The following is a 16091-nucleotide window of genomic DNA, read 5'->3' as shown; positions in this document are numbered from 1 at the left end:
GAAAAGTGTAAGAAAAAAAAATTGAAACTTACTTACACTTTGACAAAATCAGATTATTAATCCTTGATTTAACCAAATAAAATGCATGATTTAATGAATAAAAAACTAACTAAATGCATTGGTTAAGTAATATTATAATTATGATGCTTATCCCTATACAAAATATTAAAATATTTATATTTCAACTTATAAACAGCCAAATGAGCCAAAAAAGACTTGCTATTAAGAACTCAATGGTATTTAGCGTTACAACCAACCTTTGGCTTGCTTTTTTATTTGTTAAAAACTATGTAAAAATTGCTGAATTTAATTGAACAGCTTCTGAATTGGTAATGTTTCTATGATTAAGATTTCATAATAATAACAGTTGACAGTGGCTTATTAATTAGTAAGAAGGTTTAAAAATTATGAGTAATGCTATATTCATGAAATTATAATAATATATTTGAAATTTACTTTATAATAAATTAACGAGATAAACATAATAATAAATTAGCATATCTTATTTTTATTATAAGATTTTATTATTAAGTGAAAATATGTCATTCGTATATTTACCTTTTAATGTAAATTTTTTTTATATAATTTTGTATTTACTCGCACATATAAATAACGTGCCAGAGAGCAAAGCCTAACAACACTACAAATTATTATTATCGACATGTCTACTTTCGAGCAATAACATCACAGGGCTTCTCTATTATTCTCTCTCCCTCTCTTTCTTTCTAGTAGTCAATCTGTAAGTAAGGTTTCGTTTGGGACGACTTTCTTTTAAAGCAGAAAAAAACCGTCCCAAACGAAGCTTAAGACTCGACTATCACCTACGGACAAATTTCTCTTGCCTGATAGGCTAATATAAATTATTTGACTGGTTAAAATAAATTAAAAAAAAAAATTATTTGCCATTAATGGTAGTTACTTGTATGCTGAAGTGCGCGTAATTTGTGTGAGGTGGGAACATAAGAAAACTTCGTTGATTCCTTCCAGAATGCAGCTCCAAGTCCACATCACCAAATATTTTAAATTATATTCTTTATCTAAAAATTCAAACGAAAAAATCCAAATTATTTATTTATTTATTCATTTGAAGGGGACTCTGCGCATTGTTTATTTTCAGAATTCATTCGCTTTGTTAGTTTTGACCGATAATGGCGATGACAAAGTCCAAATGAAGGAAAAAATTTACGTCATTAAGGTGACACGTAGCATTAAGCATGCATTAAAAAAAAAAAAGATGGTCATGAAGAGTTTGTATTTGCATATTTAATGTAGGGGTGTCAATTCGGGTCGACGGGTCAGTTTTGGGTTGAACCTGAGTTGATCCGGCTTTAAACGGGTCAACCCAAATCTAATCGGTTTATGCAAACGGGTCGGCTATTTCAAACCGGACCCAACCCACATGGGTTGCCAAGTTGATACAACCCGATCCGGATTTACAAGATTTGGCTAAAAAAGTGCGACCGGAGCTCCAGTCGTCGGTTGCTACTTTCAGTAACCACTACAGGAAAACCTTCGATTACCATTAAAACTTCCAGGGAATTTATATACGCCAGTAATAGGTTTACTGACACGCGAATTACCATCGCATGGAAATTCGTAGGAAATTCAACGAAAACCCTATTTTTTCTGCGAATTTCCCTCATTACCGGCGGATTTTTCCCTCCAATAATCGAAGGTATTCTTGTAGTGGAAGCAGCGGTAACGGCGATGCAGCGGCGGCGACATGATTCACGAGAAGACGGGACGCGACGACGACCTATCGGGCAACATACTCAAAGTTCTCGAAGTGTCGGGCAACACGGGCAGGGCGGGAAACAAACGCATGTAGAGCATTTTTGAGTCATTTTCGGGTTTCCTGGTCAACTCTAACCTAACCCGATTTTTAAAATTGGTCAATTTGTTGAACCCGAAATGGACCGGTTTCACAAACGGGTCGACCCGAACCTGGATTTTTCTGGGTCAGGTTTCGAGTTGTGTAAAAAATTAACACCCCTAATTTAATATGAATGCATTAAAAAAAATATTTATATATTTTATCATCATGTATAATTTTGTATAATTTATATAAATATTTTTTGAAAATTTTGATCGTATCTTTAAATTTATGATAAACACCTTCATTATTTATAGTCTAAAAAAAATTATGTCAGGGTATCTATCCTGAAGCAATCTTCATGGTCTTCAGAATTTTTAAATTTATGTTGAGATTAGTGTTGTATATGACATTTTTAATTTTACTAATCCTACCACATATTCAATAGCTTTAAAGATTTTTATGAGGCGTATTGCATCGGAATATCTGACATAGTTTTTTTCGTAAATTGATCGATTATGCAATTTGAGGGCTTAATGCCACATGTCAAAATGATTAAAAAATATTAATGTTTATATCACTTTACAATAGATATGAAACGCAAATTTTTATTTTTTATTTTTTTGATATCATAGCTACTCCATAAATATAATGTTTTAAAAAAAATTCTATAAAGATATGATATACAAATAAAAGATAGGATAAGATTTATGTGTATTAAATTTGCTTTAAGATCAGTGTAATATTAAAATTAATTAATTCGTCATATATTTTATTCATATATAAATAAAAATAATGATTAAAATAATATTATAATTAAATTTGAACTATAATATTCTCACCTAAGCTTTCTCCTATTCTGTTGGTTTTAAACAATGCCATTTTGCTTATAACATGGGCCTATTTAAGGCCCAGCCCATTAGCCATGGGAGATATAGCATGAGTTATGATGTAGGAGTAGTGGTAAGGAGATTACAAAAAGTTTTGATGTAACACAAATCTTATAGCATATAGCACATATCTCAAAGCAAGTCAAAAGCAACCAATTAATGCTCGATGGTTCTCAATTTTGTCAAATAAGGGAACACAAATGACTTAATAATAATAAATATATTTCACATCGTACTATCTTATTTAATTCCTTTGTATTCAATCTCATATTTACAAAGACAACAAAAAAGAAATTAAATATAGACCACCATTTAATAATTTTTTTTTACAGTTATTAAAAATAAATAGTAACAATTACACATTTTCATATTAAAATAAGGTCAAATGATTGATATATATTACCATAAAACTAACTCCACTAATTCAGACGGTCGACAATGGTCTGAAAATGATGTTCATATACTCCTTCCTAACCACCAATAGCACTTTCAATCGTTAAATATAAACTCCAACAATATTTTTTTCTCGCCAAATAATTCTTAGCCTATTGATTATAACTATTTTGTCATAGAGTTTAATATGCAATTGTCATTTTGTCAACATCTCATACAAACTAAATAATACCATCATTTGTTTTTCTCACTATAAGTTTTCTTTTGATCTTATGCTACTAAGGCTTCGTTTGGAACAACTTTCTTACTGCTTTTTGAATCAGCTTTCTAGTACAAAAATTTTCAATTCAGAATTTTTATACTCAAAATTAAATATGCTTTATAAAGCAGTAAGAAAGTTATCGCAAATGAAGCCTAAGGCTTCGTTTGTGACAGCTTTAATACTACTTCATAAAACTGCTTTCTAGTATAAAAATTTTAAATTTAAGAAATTTTTGTACAAAAAAACTGTTTTAAGAAGCAGTAAGAAAGTCATCGCAAATGAAGCCTGAGTACCGCCAAAAATTGCTTTGTTAAGTGATGGTAGGATTTGTTTTTAGTTCATAAGCATCAATGGATTGATGGATATATAAAACTATTACTAGCTTTAAAAATATTCTTTATTTTGCCAGTAGACTTCTTTGGCATGCAACACTGTGTATATGGAGAAAATAAATAACGTAATTTTTCAACTTTGAACGTAGTCTTTGTTTGAACTTTGGATGCTATGAATTGTTAGTTTTAAAATACCTAAGATTTAAAATTAGTGAAAGCGAAAGAGAGAGATTACTCCCACTGAGAGGGTCAAAGTTCAACGCATTGTCTTTTTATTTATTTATATAATGTAGCAAGGAACATAATATATATTTTATTTCTTTATTTTTTAAAATTGAGAAAATTGAGGGATATTGGCTCAATATCATTGACTATAAAAATAATTTAAAGATTTGAAGCTATAGTTAGAGCAAGCCATGGAGGAAAAAAATATTATGTGCGGAGCCTGGACGGGAAGAATCATTTAAGCTGTGAGTGTACATACAGTATGTACAAAAATCTGATATACATAGTGTACAAATTTGTACACGATGTTTATACTTATATGACTGGACTGTTTTTTCCGTTCGGACTCCGCACATAATGATTTCTCTTAAACATGACATAAAAAAAAAACTCTTACAATTGAGGAATAGTGAAGCAAAGGCCATCAAGAAAATTTCACAAAACAGAGCTACATAAAAAATAGACCCAGACTAATGAGTTAGACACATAGTAAAAATTTTGTTTGCCAATTAACTTTTAAGGTTTCGTTTGAGACAATTTTTTACTATTTTTGAAGCAATTTTTTAGTTCAGAAATTTCTTGAACTAGAAAATTTTATACTAAAAGCTGCACTAGAAAGCAATTAAAAAGCTGCCACAAATGAAATTAAGTTAGAAAATTTTACAACATAAAGGTCCTTAACAAAGCAAAATAAGTTTGAAATCGTTCAGCATAATATCATAATGTAAGGTTTATATGAAAGAGCCCAATAAGAGAGATCTCAATGCTATGTAGCTCTAGAAAAAAAAAGAATAAAGCCTAAAATAATAGAAAAATCTACCAGATAAGAGCTCTTAGTCGGTAGCCAAAGTCCCCAGCCAACACATCATGGTGAGCTACGTAGATTTTATTTTATTAAACATCAGTATAGGAGTCTTACACGTGTATTATATTAAGCACCTATTTTTTTCTTTTTTTTTCTTGGATTAAGGTTGGGTTTATGAAAAAGTGCTATGATGGAGGATGTAATTAGCCTTGAAATTAGGGCAATATATTAATTGTTTAGAAGAAAATAAAAGTAAAAAAATAGGGTGAGGATATCTTGATTAAAATTTAATTAAGATTGATTTTTTAAATTTAAATTTATTTTCATATGAGCAAATATATTAATAATTATACTTAATTTTTTATAAAAGAGTTGTTGCTAGGATAAATTAAAATTGTTTGATTTATTTTAAAAAGAGTAAAATAAATGAGAGATCTATAAAATTTATATACATTTATTTTAAATAAGTTAAAAGCTTTGAGATTCATTATGATTAGCCTATTATGAGCCAATTATTTTCATTTCAAAGAAACCAATAAAATTCCGAGCTATAAATATTTTTTTTAAATATTTAAATCAAATCTTATAATATTAGTCAAAATGTTCTTATTAGATGCATCTATAAGCATCATTTAGTTATAATTTTTTAAATTATAAATATTGTTTCTTTATAGAAATGATTTACTAAATATAAGTATATGACTATATGGTATAATATGGCTAAAGTTTTTACCCATTTAAAAAGTAGTCCACTTTTTAAATAATCTAAATAAATTAGGAATAATTTAGATTAATATATAACTTATAATTATTTAATTAAATTATAATTAAGATGACAAATTTAAGTGCTTTTATTTAAAGAAAAAAATATAAATTGATAAAATCAAAGTTTAAATATTTAAATCATAAATTGTCTTAAAAAATTTATTGTCTCTATGTCAATAATAAAAGTAATTAAAATAATTCAAAATACAAAATAAATTAAATTAAATTTTTGTTTCTTTTAATATTTTTGGATCTTTTTTAATTATGGTAGCATCTTTGAATAGTTATAAAATTTTATTTTTTTGATAAAATAAAGACAATATAAAGTAAATATGGTGTATTTAAAATTCAATAAATTTTTTATTCAAATTAAGTCCGAATAAAAAATGAGAAATAAAATTTAAAGAAAAAAAACTAACCTTAAAATTGCGAAGGGGATCGCAATTTGAACTCGCTAGGGTTAGGTGTTGATGGGAAATGTAATCATGGGCGGATCCCCATAGTAGTGAGGGTGGGCAAACCCAGCCTTAAATTTTTTTTTTAAAATTTTAGAGGGTATATTTTGGAACATTTTTAGTATTTTAGGTATTTTGCCGTCTGTTAAAAAATTTTTTTGCTCTAATTTTATCAATCCTAATCGTCTTTATCCACCCCCTACCAAAAAATTTTTTTTGCCCATCCTAAAAAAAGAAGCTGGATCCGCCCCTGTATGTAATATGTGAAGTAGAAGATATTGTGATGGGAGCTCACTGGGGCAATTGTCGATGAGATATGCGTTACGAGAAAGAGTAGATATTATGATTGAAGCTCACTAGGAAGGAATCGATGAGATCCATGACATGCAAGGTAGAAGATATATATATATATATATATATATATATCTGCCATGTTTTACTGATTTCTCAGATGATTTTATACTTTCTTACAGACGTTGAAATGATAATAATAAACAAATAATAATGCAAGAAGATAAAACATCTATAATTTTTTTGCGGTCTTCGACAATGGAAAATATTTGTGCTACTATTAATGAGCATCCTTGCTAAGCAATGGAATCTTTGATGTACAAATTAGATACTAGTAAATAAAGGAGAATAGATTTAGAGAAGAATCAAAGTTTTATGATGGGTGCCATATTAATTGTAATGTTTGGAAAGTTTCAATGCAAATGGATAAATTGAGCCTAAAATTATGAAATGGAAAACATGTCATTTTTATTACAAGTTTATACTCTAAATCTTGATAACTATGATTGTGTTGTTAGATTTTAAATTATGACACATTATTCTAACTGTTGCGGATTGAGAGATTCGCGGCAGCAGAGTTAAAATGTTTTACATCTTAGCAATACATGAAATTTCAACACACAAATAGATAATTGAAATGATAAAGGAACACCAAAATTTCTACACGAAAAACCAAAAAAGAGAAAAATCACAATATATATTAATATATAATTTTTTTATCTTTAAATATTAAATATATAATTTTATTAAAAAATGTTATTTATGTAATTTGATTTTTTTTAGAGTATTTATTTCGTGTTTCCATGAAATATTTTTTTTTTGGGGACATTTAGGTCATTTAAGGCAAACTCATACACTACACAGAGAGACTCGTATCTTACCTCTTAGTTGGAAGCCTTAGCTCTCAACCAATAGGCCAAGAAGAGTGGTGTATTTCCATGAAATATTTATCCCAATCATTCAGCTCTTCCGTTCCGACGACACGCTGCGAGAATTGCCCTGACTACCGATTCAATGAAGACGACGGCAAGTCGGCAACCAAGAATTAGGTGCATCGCCTTTTTGATCTCAGGCCGCTATAGATCAGGTAGTGTCATAACCCTAAACTCCAGGTCTCACTGCTCATTCCCTCCATCGCCATAACCTCTTATTCTCTTCCTCTTTTGGATTCCGTAGGGCTGCCGTCGACCGCCATGGTTCCAACGAAACGTACTTCCGACATGACCGTCGGCCACATGCTAATCCGTTTATTTCTTACACCTCTCCTTTTCTCCGCGGTGTTTGGAGATCAGATTCCCGTGACAGATCGTAAGTCTATTCTGTAATTGAAAATTTTCTTCCTCACATTGTGGCGACTCTGAAAGTTGCGCCATGGGATTCGGATTCGGCTTTAGTGCACATTTATCTTATTGCAACGTTTGTATAGAAATTGGAGAAATCAATGTGGTAATTGGGCGCTTTAAGTTCTTATCTAGTTCTGATCCCGAAGTGTTATTCTCAGTCGAGGGTGCTGTTGAGAGTCCGGTTTTCTTCATGAAAATGCTGATCAGATTAGGAATGCTGAACTGGCCCAAAGTCTTGTCTTTTTTGTTTTTCATTTACTACTTGATGAATATTGAATACTTGATGACTACCTTGTTAATGGGAAAGACTTGAATCATATCTAATACCGTTTGCTCTTACTGAAGTTGATCTTTCTTAATAGATCGTTTATATTTGTGCAGTCTGTTTCTGAAAATTGTAAAGTTTGCAAACATAAAATTCTGAATTTGACTATGGAGCTTTTTGGATCTTGCTAAAGTTTAGAAGCTTCATTATTAGCAAAATATGCTAATTCCATGGAAGATTAATGATACAAAATCATGAAGCTAGGCTATTACTCTCCATAAACTTTCTCACTAAAATAGTCTCTGCTACGCTGGTTTCCATAAATAATGTTTATCTTTTAGAATGCTATGTATGATCTTTCCCATGCGCATAGCAGTTAATGTTTTCTTCTACTCCCCATTATTGTGTGATGCACCATTGCATCTGTCTTTTTCTAGCATACATGCTTGTTGAGTATCCTTTTAGGCAACAGTATGAGATATTGAGTATATTGGTGTATGTTGTTCTATATTTTTCTTGGCATAATTGTGCGCTTATGAAAAAGAATCTCCCTGCAAGTTGCGGCAAACACTGAATGTTGATTCCTGTTGTCAAGCCATTCCACTGAATACACCAACGGTATTCTGATGAATTGATATTGTTTTGGCATCCTTCCAAAGTACTGACAATAGTATTTATTATGTTAATCAGCATCTATATTCCTCACACAATTCATGAGCTTATTTTATGGTTTAAAAAAAATTTAAGCAAGTGCCAATCTTTTGTTTATGTGTTAGATCTTAATTTTGGCATATTGTTTTAGACCAGAAATCAAGTTTGCTTATTCTTAAATATAACGCGGCTTAGTGGGAAATATTAGGAGTATGCTTTCACCTGTTCTATTTAGCTAAATTTTGCACATTACTTCCTTGAAATGCTTCCATTCAACTTTTGTATATGCTTGCAAACTTTACTTGCTTCATATCACTCTACATCGTGTGCCTTCTTTTTATACGTATAATTTTTTCATGCAGAGAGGAGCAACATTGCAAGTGTTTCTAACAAAGTGGTACTTTCCTTACCCTAAAAGTTCTTCAGTTTTTCTTTCCCCCTTTTTTTTTGAAATTTGTAAATCTATTAGTTTTTTACTCCATCTCTACTCACTTGCTGTAGCTATGGACTATTGTACTGACAAATTCTAAAACAACATTTTGAGAAAGTTTTAGGAGTTATGACATTGAAATTTCCAGTCATTCATCCTTGCAACTGCATGTTTATGAAATTGATTCCAATAGGATTTACTTATGAATTTGATTGCAATAGGAGATTTGGCAAACCTACTTGTTTAGCTTGTTTTTGTGTTACTTGTTGGCAGCTAGTTGATATCTTCTCCAGAAGTGGGCTTGACTTAGGAGGCTGATTTCTTGTATTTTTTTGTTGGAAGTCTCGTCTTTCTTAAACGAGATATTTCTTATCTAAGATAGTGAATTCCTGGATGAATTTAAACTAGCTTTATGTTCTTATTCTCCTTTCCCCACTTTTCCTAATTGATTCAATATAAAATTGATTAAATTAATCAAAGATGTGGAAAAATGAATCTCCATAAGTTCCACCACCATCAATTTTGCCACCATTAATTTCACTTCCAACAATTTTGCCTCCATTAATTCCACCTCCATCAATATTCCAGTGAACTCAATAGTCTTCTACCTTAATTATACAGTTCATTCCACATCAATGATATGTGCGAGTAGTACTGCTATCCCATTAATTCATGAACTATAATAATTATTATTCAACCTTCTCATCAATTCATGAATTATTGTAACTATTCTTCCTTGATTTTATATGCTTTCTAATGAAAGCTCACATAAGATTATATAAATACCATGCGTATAACCATTTCTTATAATTATTTCAGAGCTTTAAGCTTTTTTTTTCCTAGCATTTCTATAAGCCACAACCTTCATCGCACATTCCCTAGGATCTACAAGCTTTCATCACCTCAAGTCTCTTTTCATTCTACCTAATATTTTCAGTTGCATTGATCATCATAGTCACTTTATCCATATCCTTATATCTCCTTGTAACTAATTACTATTGTATTTTTCTTTCTCATGAATTACAAAATATTCATGTTCCCTTAATCTCTTGGAATCGAGATTGAGAGCTCAAATTTAATGATAGAATTACAAAACATCCATTCAACATATCGTTTAAATGAAAATAATTACCTTAGTGGTCACAATTGGTTCATACCTTCTTGAAGGGAAGAGGAAAATTGGGCCATTTACTTGACATGAGACCTCAACAAGGTAATCCAACATTCAGTACTTGGGATGAACATGATTCTATGGCAATGCGCTAGTTATGGAACCCTATAGTTCTAAAATAAGTGACATCTGCATGTGATTTCATTCAACAAAGAAAATTTGGGATATGGAAAATCAAACGTATTCTAAAGTCTTCCATATGTGCCAAATCTATGAGATTAAAATCAAGAACTTTTTTTTTTGAGATTAAAATCAAGAACTTGATTGCAAAGAAAGGAGGGAAATCCATCATAGAATAATCCCATCGCGGAATTCTCCAATTTGCTAGAAGGCCTTTAGCAAGAGATGGATCATTATTAATATTTCCAAATGAAATGTAGTAAAGATAAAATCCTCCTTGAAAGGTTTGTCAAAAAAGATTGAATGTTGTACTTTATTGAGCCTAATGCTATAAGAGTATGAATTCTTGGAAAGTAGAATTTATGTTCTCTAAATCAAGTTATTGCCATCATTCCAATGGAGGAAAGGAGATGGGGTAGTTATGATTGCCAATAACTCCATGGAAGGTTCTAAAATCAAACATTTTGATTCAAAAATTTTATTTTGAGGAGCTCAAGCAACCACACCTAACAAAGATGATCAATAGAGATTATCAATGGCACACATATTGCAAAAAAGCTCAAAATACAAAAGAAAGATGTTTGAAGCTTTCTAACAAGCCGCCAAGCAAAAGCTAAATAGTATTAGCAGAGGAAGCATAACAATACAAATGTGAAATGATGTAATGCTAAAGAATCATCGATTGAGTTCCAAAAAGATGAAACAAGAAAGTTGAAAATTTTATTGGTATTACTAGAAAAGACTCCCACAATGTGTACTATTTCTCTTGTGTTCTTAGGTATTATTTCTTTTTCGCATGCTGTTAAAGTTTTGGAGATCCCCAATCTCAACTTTGGATTACTAATTTAAGAGTTACTCACCATAAAACAAATTACTCACAAATTACAAAGTACTCCAAATTTATTTCGCATAATCCTTATCCAAGCAACAAGAAAATAACTATTTGTAATAGATCCTTGACAATCATTGTTGGCCAATGAGACATTCTTATTAATAAATTCCTTACACTTCAAAATGTCATCTACATACTGTTTAAAATGGTAGTTGAGGCATAAATGCCTCGACGGGGCATAGGAAAAATGCCTTAAGGATATGCCTCTTTGGTCCACTTAAGGCTTACGCATTTGTTTTTGCTTAAACTTGAGGCTTGATGCCTCATGGCATTTGAGTCAGACACTTCAAATTAATGAGTCTATACAAAAGCTTTTTTTTAGGTTATTATTCTTATAATATACTTAATAGTTAATATAACTTATATTTCTTTTCTAGTCAAGCTTGTAGGTTTAGGATTAGGGTCAAGTGAGAGGATGGCTGTGAAGTTGAGCAAGAGAATTAAGAGAGGCTGGCTACAGAGTCAAGCGAGCAGAGCAAGAGCATAGTATGTTGTGCTAGAGAATGTGTGAGGAGGTGTTTGCATGTGTGGAGGTGTTTGTGAGTGTTGTGATCGCATGCATGGCATTCGTGCACATGCCTGTGTTGTGAATCTTTAGGGTAAGTTTTTTTTTTTCTTTTTTTAGAAAAAAATACGAATGACTTTCTTAATTTTTATTAAATCTTTGTATTTTCTTAATACAAATGATTTTGTTGTTCATGGTGATGAACTAGGTAAGTTTGTTGATGGTTTAAGGCATATTTATGAATTAGTTTAATTTATGTTTTTTAAAATTCTTTTTTGGTTCGAGCCTCACTAAGGCAAAATACCTTAGTTCTCAATTTTGCTTTTCTAAACCTTGCCTTCACATTTCTAAATTATTCATTAACTTTTTTATCTATCCAAAAATTAAGTAGTGGTTTAAGATGCAGTGTTATATTAGGAAAAGAATGCGTAAGCCTTATCAATCAATGCGTAAATGTATAACTATTGACAATGATTATTAAATGAGAAAAACTCAAAATAGTTCCCCAACTATTAGTAAATGACCAATTCAATCCCGAAGTATCACAATGCTCCAATTTGGTTCCTTGACTATTGGCAATTGATTCCAAATGGTCCTAAGACCAAAATTAAAAGATAAAGTTGACGCTAAAAGTCAATAAAGTTGAGGCCCTTTAGATAGTGCAAGGGAATGAAATTATATTTTTTATATTATTTGTGTGATGTCACTTGTATTATTACATAAAGTTATAGTTGTGTGATTTAATATATGTGAGTGAAATAAATGATATTATGAAAAAATACATCATACTCTTTAAATTAGTTTATACATATTTTGTATTAATTTATTATATCTTATATTTATACACTTCCAACTTCTTAGTAACTCCAATTAAATCAAAAAATGAATTTAACGTGGAGACCATTTTGAATTAATTTTCAATAATCGAGGGACCAATTTGTGACAGCATGGTAATTGGGATTAAATTAGCCATTTATTAATAGTCGAGGGACTATTTTGGTCTTTTTTCTTATTAATAATTATTAATATTAGAGTATTATTAATAAATAATAATTGCCATGCATTATTAATATTATGTTCTCTTTGGAAAGTATATGTATGTGATATTATATTATACTTCATACGGTGACGCTGTTAGTAGAAAATATTATAAATCGCATATTTTATAATTATAATTTATAAAATATAGCATTGTGTCTATTATGTGTTGTGTCCTACTTTTTATCGTTATGTCATTTTATTGTGGTTGTGTCATGTTTGTCTATGTCATCGGATCCTCATACTTTGTATTACCTAGCACATTTATGGCTCGGGTGTTTTGCGTCCTTTACTGATGATTGCACATGTGTGTTATAGTTTTGTCTACTAAAATCCAAAAATGATTTGAGTACCATATTTTCTTCCTTTTTCAATATGATAAAAAAATTAGTTTGATGTCAAAGTTAAGGAAGTCAAATCCGACAATGCCAAAGAATTTTTTAACCATTCTCTCTTTCTATTTTTCAAGAAAAAAGAATAATATATGAATTCTTCTTTGTATGCACATCCTAACAAAATAAGGTTGTTGAACTAGAGAACGATCATCTACTTGTGACCACAAGAGCTCTCCTTTTCTAAAAGAATATTCCAAAATAATATTGAGGGGAAGCTGCCTTTATAGATGCTCACATCATAAACTGATTACCTATAAGGGTTCTAGGTTTTTAAATCTCTACTCAAGTCTTACCCAATTTCTTTTCTCACTTCAACATCTCAAATAATCTTAGTCTCAAGATATTTGAAAGTATTTTCTTTGTCTATATACATCTTCAAAATATAGGAAAATATGATCCAAGAGCATTTAAATGTATTTTTGTTAGCTATTATTCCACTAAAAGAGGGTACAAATATTATCATCCTCCAACAAAAATATGTCTCTGCTGATGTCACTTTCAGTGAGGATTTCTAATTTGCCCCAATGAACAAATATTATTTTCCAATGAATTCTTTCTCCTAGATTGCCCTTCCTTACACCTCACCCTAAAAAATAACTCTACTTTAGAATCATCCACTTCTACACAAGTCAAGCTTATATCATAATTATTTTCTACTTTGTCATTATTGGTTTACTTGGGGAAGAAGGAATCTTAATCGACACAAGTCTAATTCCAGTTATTTGCATTGAACTCACTTAGCGAACCATTGAACCTGCAAATAATGGTACTTCAACTAAACATCCATAATGTTTTTTCTTATTGTCGAAAATTCTTTCTCATATTCACCAAGCATTTCTTATTAACCTCTATACTATTTCTATCCCTAAAATTATCTATAAAAGATTAAATAATGAGAATTTGAATAATGCTATTAGAGAATAAATGTAAGCTTTTTTAATGGATAAAATATTAGAATTGGTGACACTACCAAAAAGAAAAAAAAATAGGGCATAGGCTATAAAGTACCAATCTGATGGCTCTTTGTAAGGTATAAAGTAGACTAGAGGCAAAGGCTACACTGACATGATGAAATCTATATGGAGGTCGCACTTGGGTTTAGCTCAACACAGAAAAAGCTAACCTAAAGAAAATATTATATGATTTTAAGTAATCTCTAAGGTAAGGGTGTCAATTTCGAGTCACGGGTTGGGTTCGGGTCGAACCCGAAATTGACCCGACAGTATTCACCCGTCGGGTCAACTCTGCGAACCCGAACCCGTTTTTCAAACAGGTCAAATCTGCAAACCCGAACCCGACCCGTTTTTCAAATGGGTCAAGTCCAACCTGGATTTTCTGGGTCGGGTTTTCGTGTCATGTCAAATATTGACACCCCTACCCGAAGCCGACCTGCTCGGGTCCGGGTCAACCCGACATGACCCGAATGACCAGTTTTCGGATGAAAAAACGGGTCAAACTCTGCTTTTCGGGTCAAAAACGGGTTTTCGGGTAAAAAACGAGTCAATTTCAAGTCAAAGGGTTAACCTGAACCCGACCCGATTTTTTGAAGCGGGTCGAATTGTTGAACCCGAACCCGGTCGTGTCAAATATTGACACCCCTACAGGCCTACTCTAAGGGTATTGTTTCAAAGATTCACTAAGTTAATGTCCAACATAATATACAAATAGAGTCAAGGCAACCATTATTTATAAAATAATTGTCTTAAATGGGAGTCATTGCACTATTAGTTGATGTCGACAACATCATCCTATATGTAGTTGACTTGGAAGGTATGAAGATTTTAAAGAAAAGGCTACTCCATGAATTTGAAGTCAAAGAATTAGATAAGTTGAAGTACTTCCTTAGTGTTAAATTTGCATAGTTTTACTATTGGATCTATATACTACTATAGAAATTCATAATAAACCTTGCGAAAGAAATAGGCATGTTGGGATACAAGCTTGTTGAGAGCCTCATAAAATTTAATCATAAACTTGGGGATGCTCTAGAAGACATATCATAGAAAAAAACATCATTTTAAAGACTTGTGAAAGGCTTATCTACTTATCATATGCTAGACTTGACATTGCTTGTGTTGTTGGCGTGGTGCGTCAATTCATGCATAATCCTAAAGAATTATATCTTAGGGCTATACATTGAATTTTATAATATCTAAAAGGAACTTTATGTAAAGAAATTATGTTCAGAAGCAATGTTTAAAATTGCGTATTCGGGTATTGAGGCGTTTTTCATTCGTGAGGCGAGGCGTAAGCCTCAAGACATTTTGAGGCGTAAGCCTCAAAATCAAAAGATTGCGTAAACAGAAAATAATAAATTTTTTATATACTAATGAGTGAATAACATAAAACATAAAAAAACATAAGATATGAAGTGAAATCAAAATATCCCAATAATAAGACAACATGAAATATAGTTCAACTCAAAATTCTATATTTCCCAAATCCTAGTATGCTTTTTATTAACATATAATTCCAATTTCTAAAAATAAATAGCAATGACATATCGCATAAAAACTCATAAGTCATTAGCATTGTCATCACTAAGGGGTTCTTCATTTGAATCATCATTATGATGAACTGTTCTCTCCCCTTCCTCCTCTCCTATAGAGTCCAATGTTGGGCATTTACTTCAAGATTTATGCAAGTTTTAATATATATATAGTGTGAGGCGTAAGCATAGGCATAAGCATCGAGGCGTTTTTTACTGGAATTGCGTAAAGGCGGGCCTCAAGACGAGCCTTATATTGCGCAATTTTAAACCATGTCCAGAAGTGGAGGATCTGACACTTGAAGTTCGTACATTTTTAATGCCTTGTTAGATGGAAACAATCTCATATATAACTTAAAGTAAATAAAATTTTGAAATCGTTAAAATTTTACCAATTGTTAATATCTTTCATATCAATTTAAATAAAAATTTGAATGAAAATATTACTTTCCTTTTAATCTTTTTAGAAGTTCTTTTAAATTGATTTCTCTTCTACAAGCTTGCACACATTGAAACTATGTGCCTAATTCACCTTCAATGCCTCGTATCCTGTTTACCTACA

The 16091-nt window shown here is 31.1% G+C and overlaps 1 protein-coding gene across 2 annotated transcripts in view; it reads left to right on the top strand.

The window, feature by feature from the left end:
- Positions 1-7157: 7157 nt before the first annotated feature.
- The window catches only part of LOC110107693 (polygalacturonate 4-alpha-galacturonosyltransferase), a 22138-nt gene continuing 13204 nt past the window's right edge, over positions 7158-16091 (top strand). For both annotated transcript variants that reach the window (XM_020838029.2, XM_028697953.1), the window contains exons 1-3: positions 7158-7318; positions 7408-7539; positions 8853-8887. In XM_020838029.2, the coding sequence (XP_020693688.1) occupies positions 7246-7318; positions 7408-7539; positions 8853-8887 (240 nt within the window). In that variant the 5' untranslated portion in view covers positions 7158-7245. The remainder of the gene's footprint in view (positions 7319-7407; positions 7540-8852; positions 8888-16091) is intronic.

This window comes from Dendrobium catenatum, unplaced genomic scaffold, assembly GCF_001605985.2.
Source record: "Dendrobium catenatum unplaced genomic scaffold, ASM160598v2 fragScaff_scaffold_1022, whole genome shotgun sequence".
Lineage (NCBI taxonomy): Eukaryota > Viridiplantae > Streptophyta > Magnoliopsida > Asparagales > Orchidaceae > Dendrobium > Dendrobium catenatum.
Note: the sequence above shows the minus strand (reverse complement) of the source record. Positions and strands in the feature narration are given on the sequence as shown.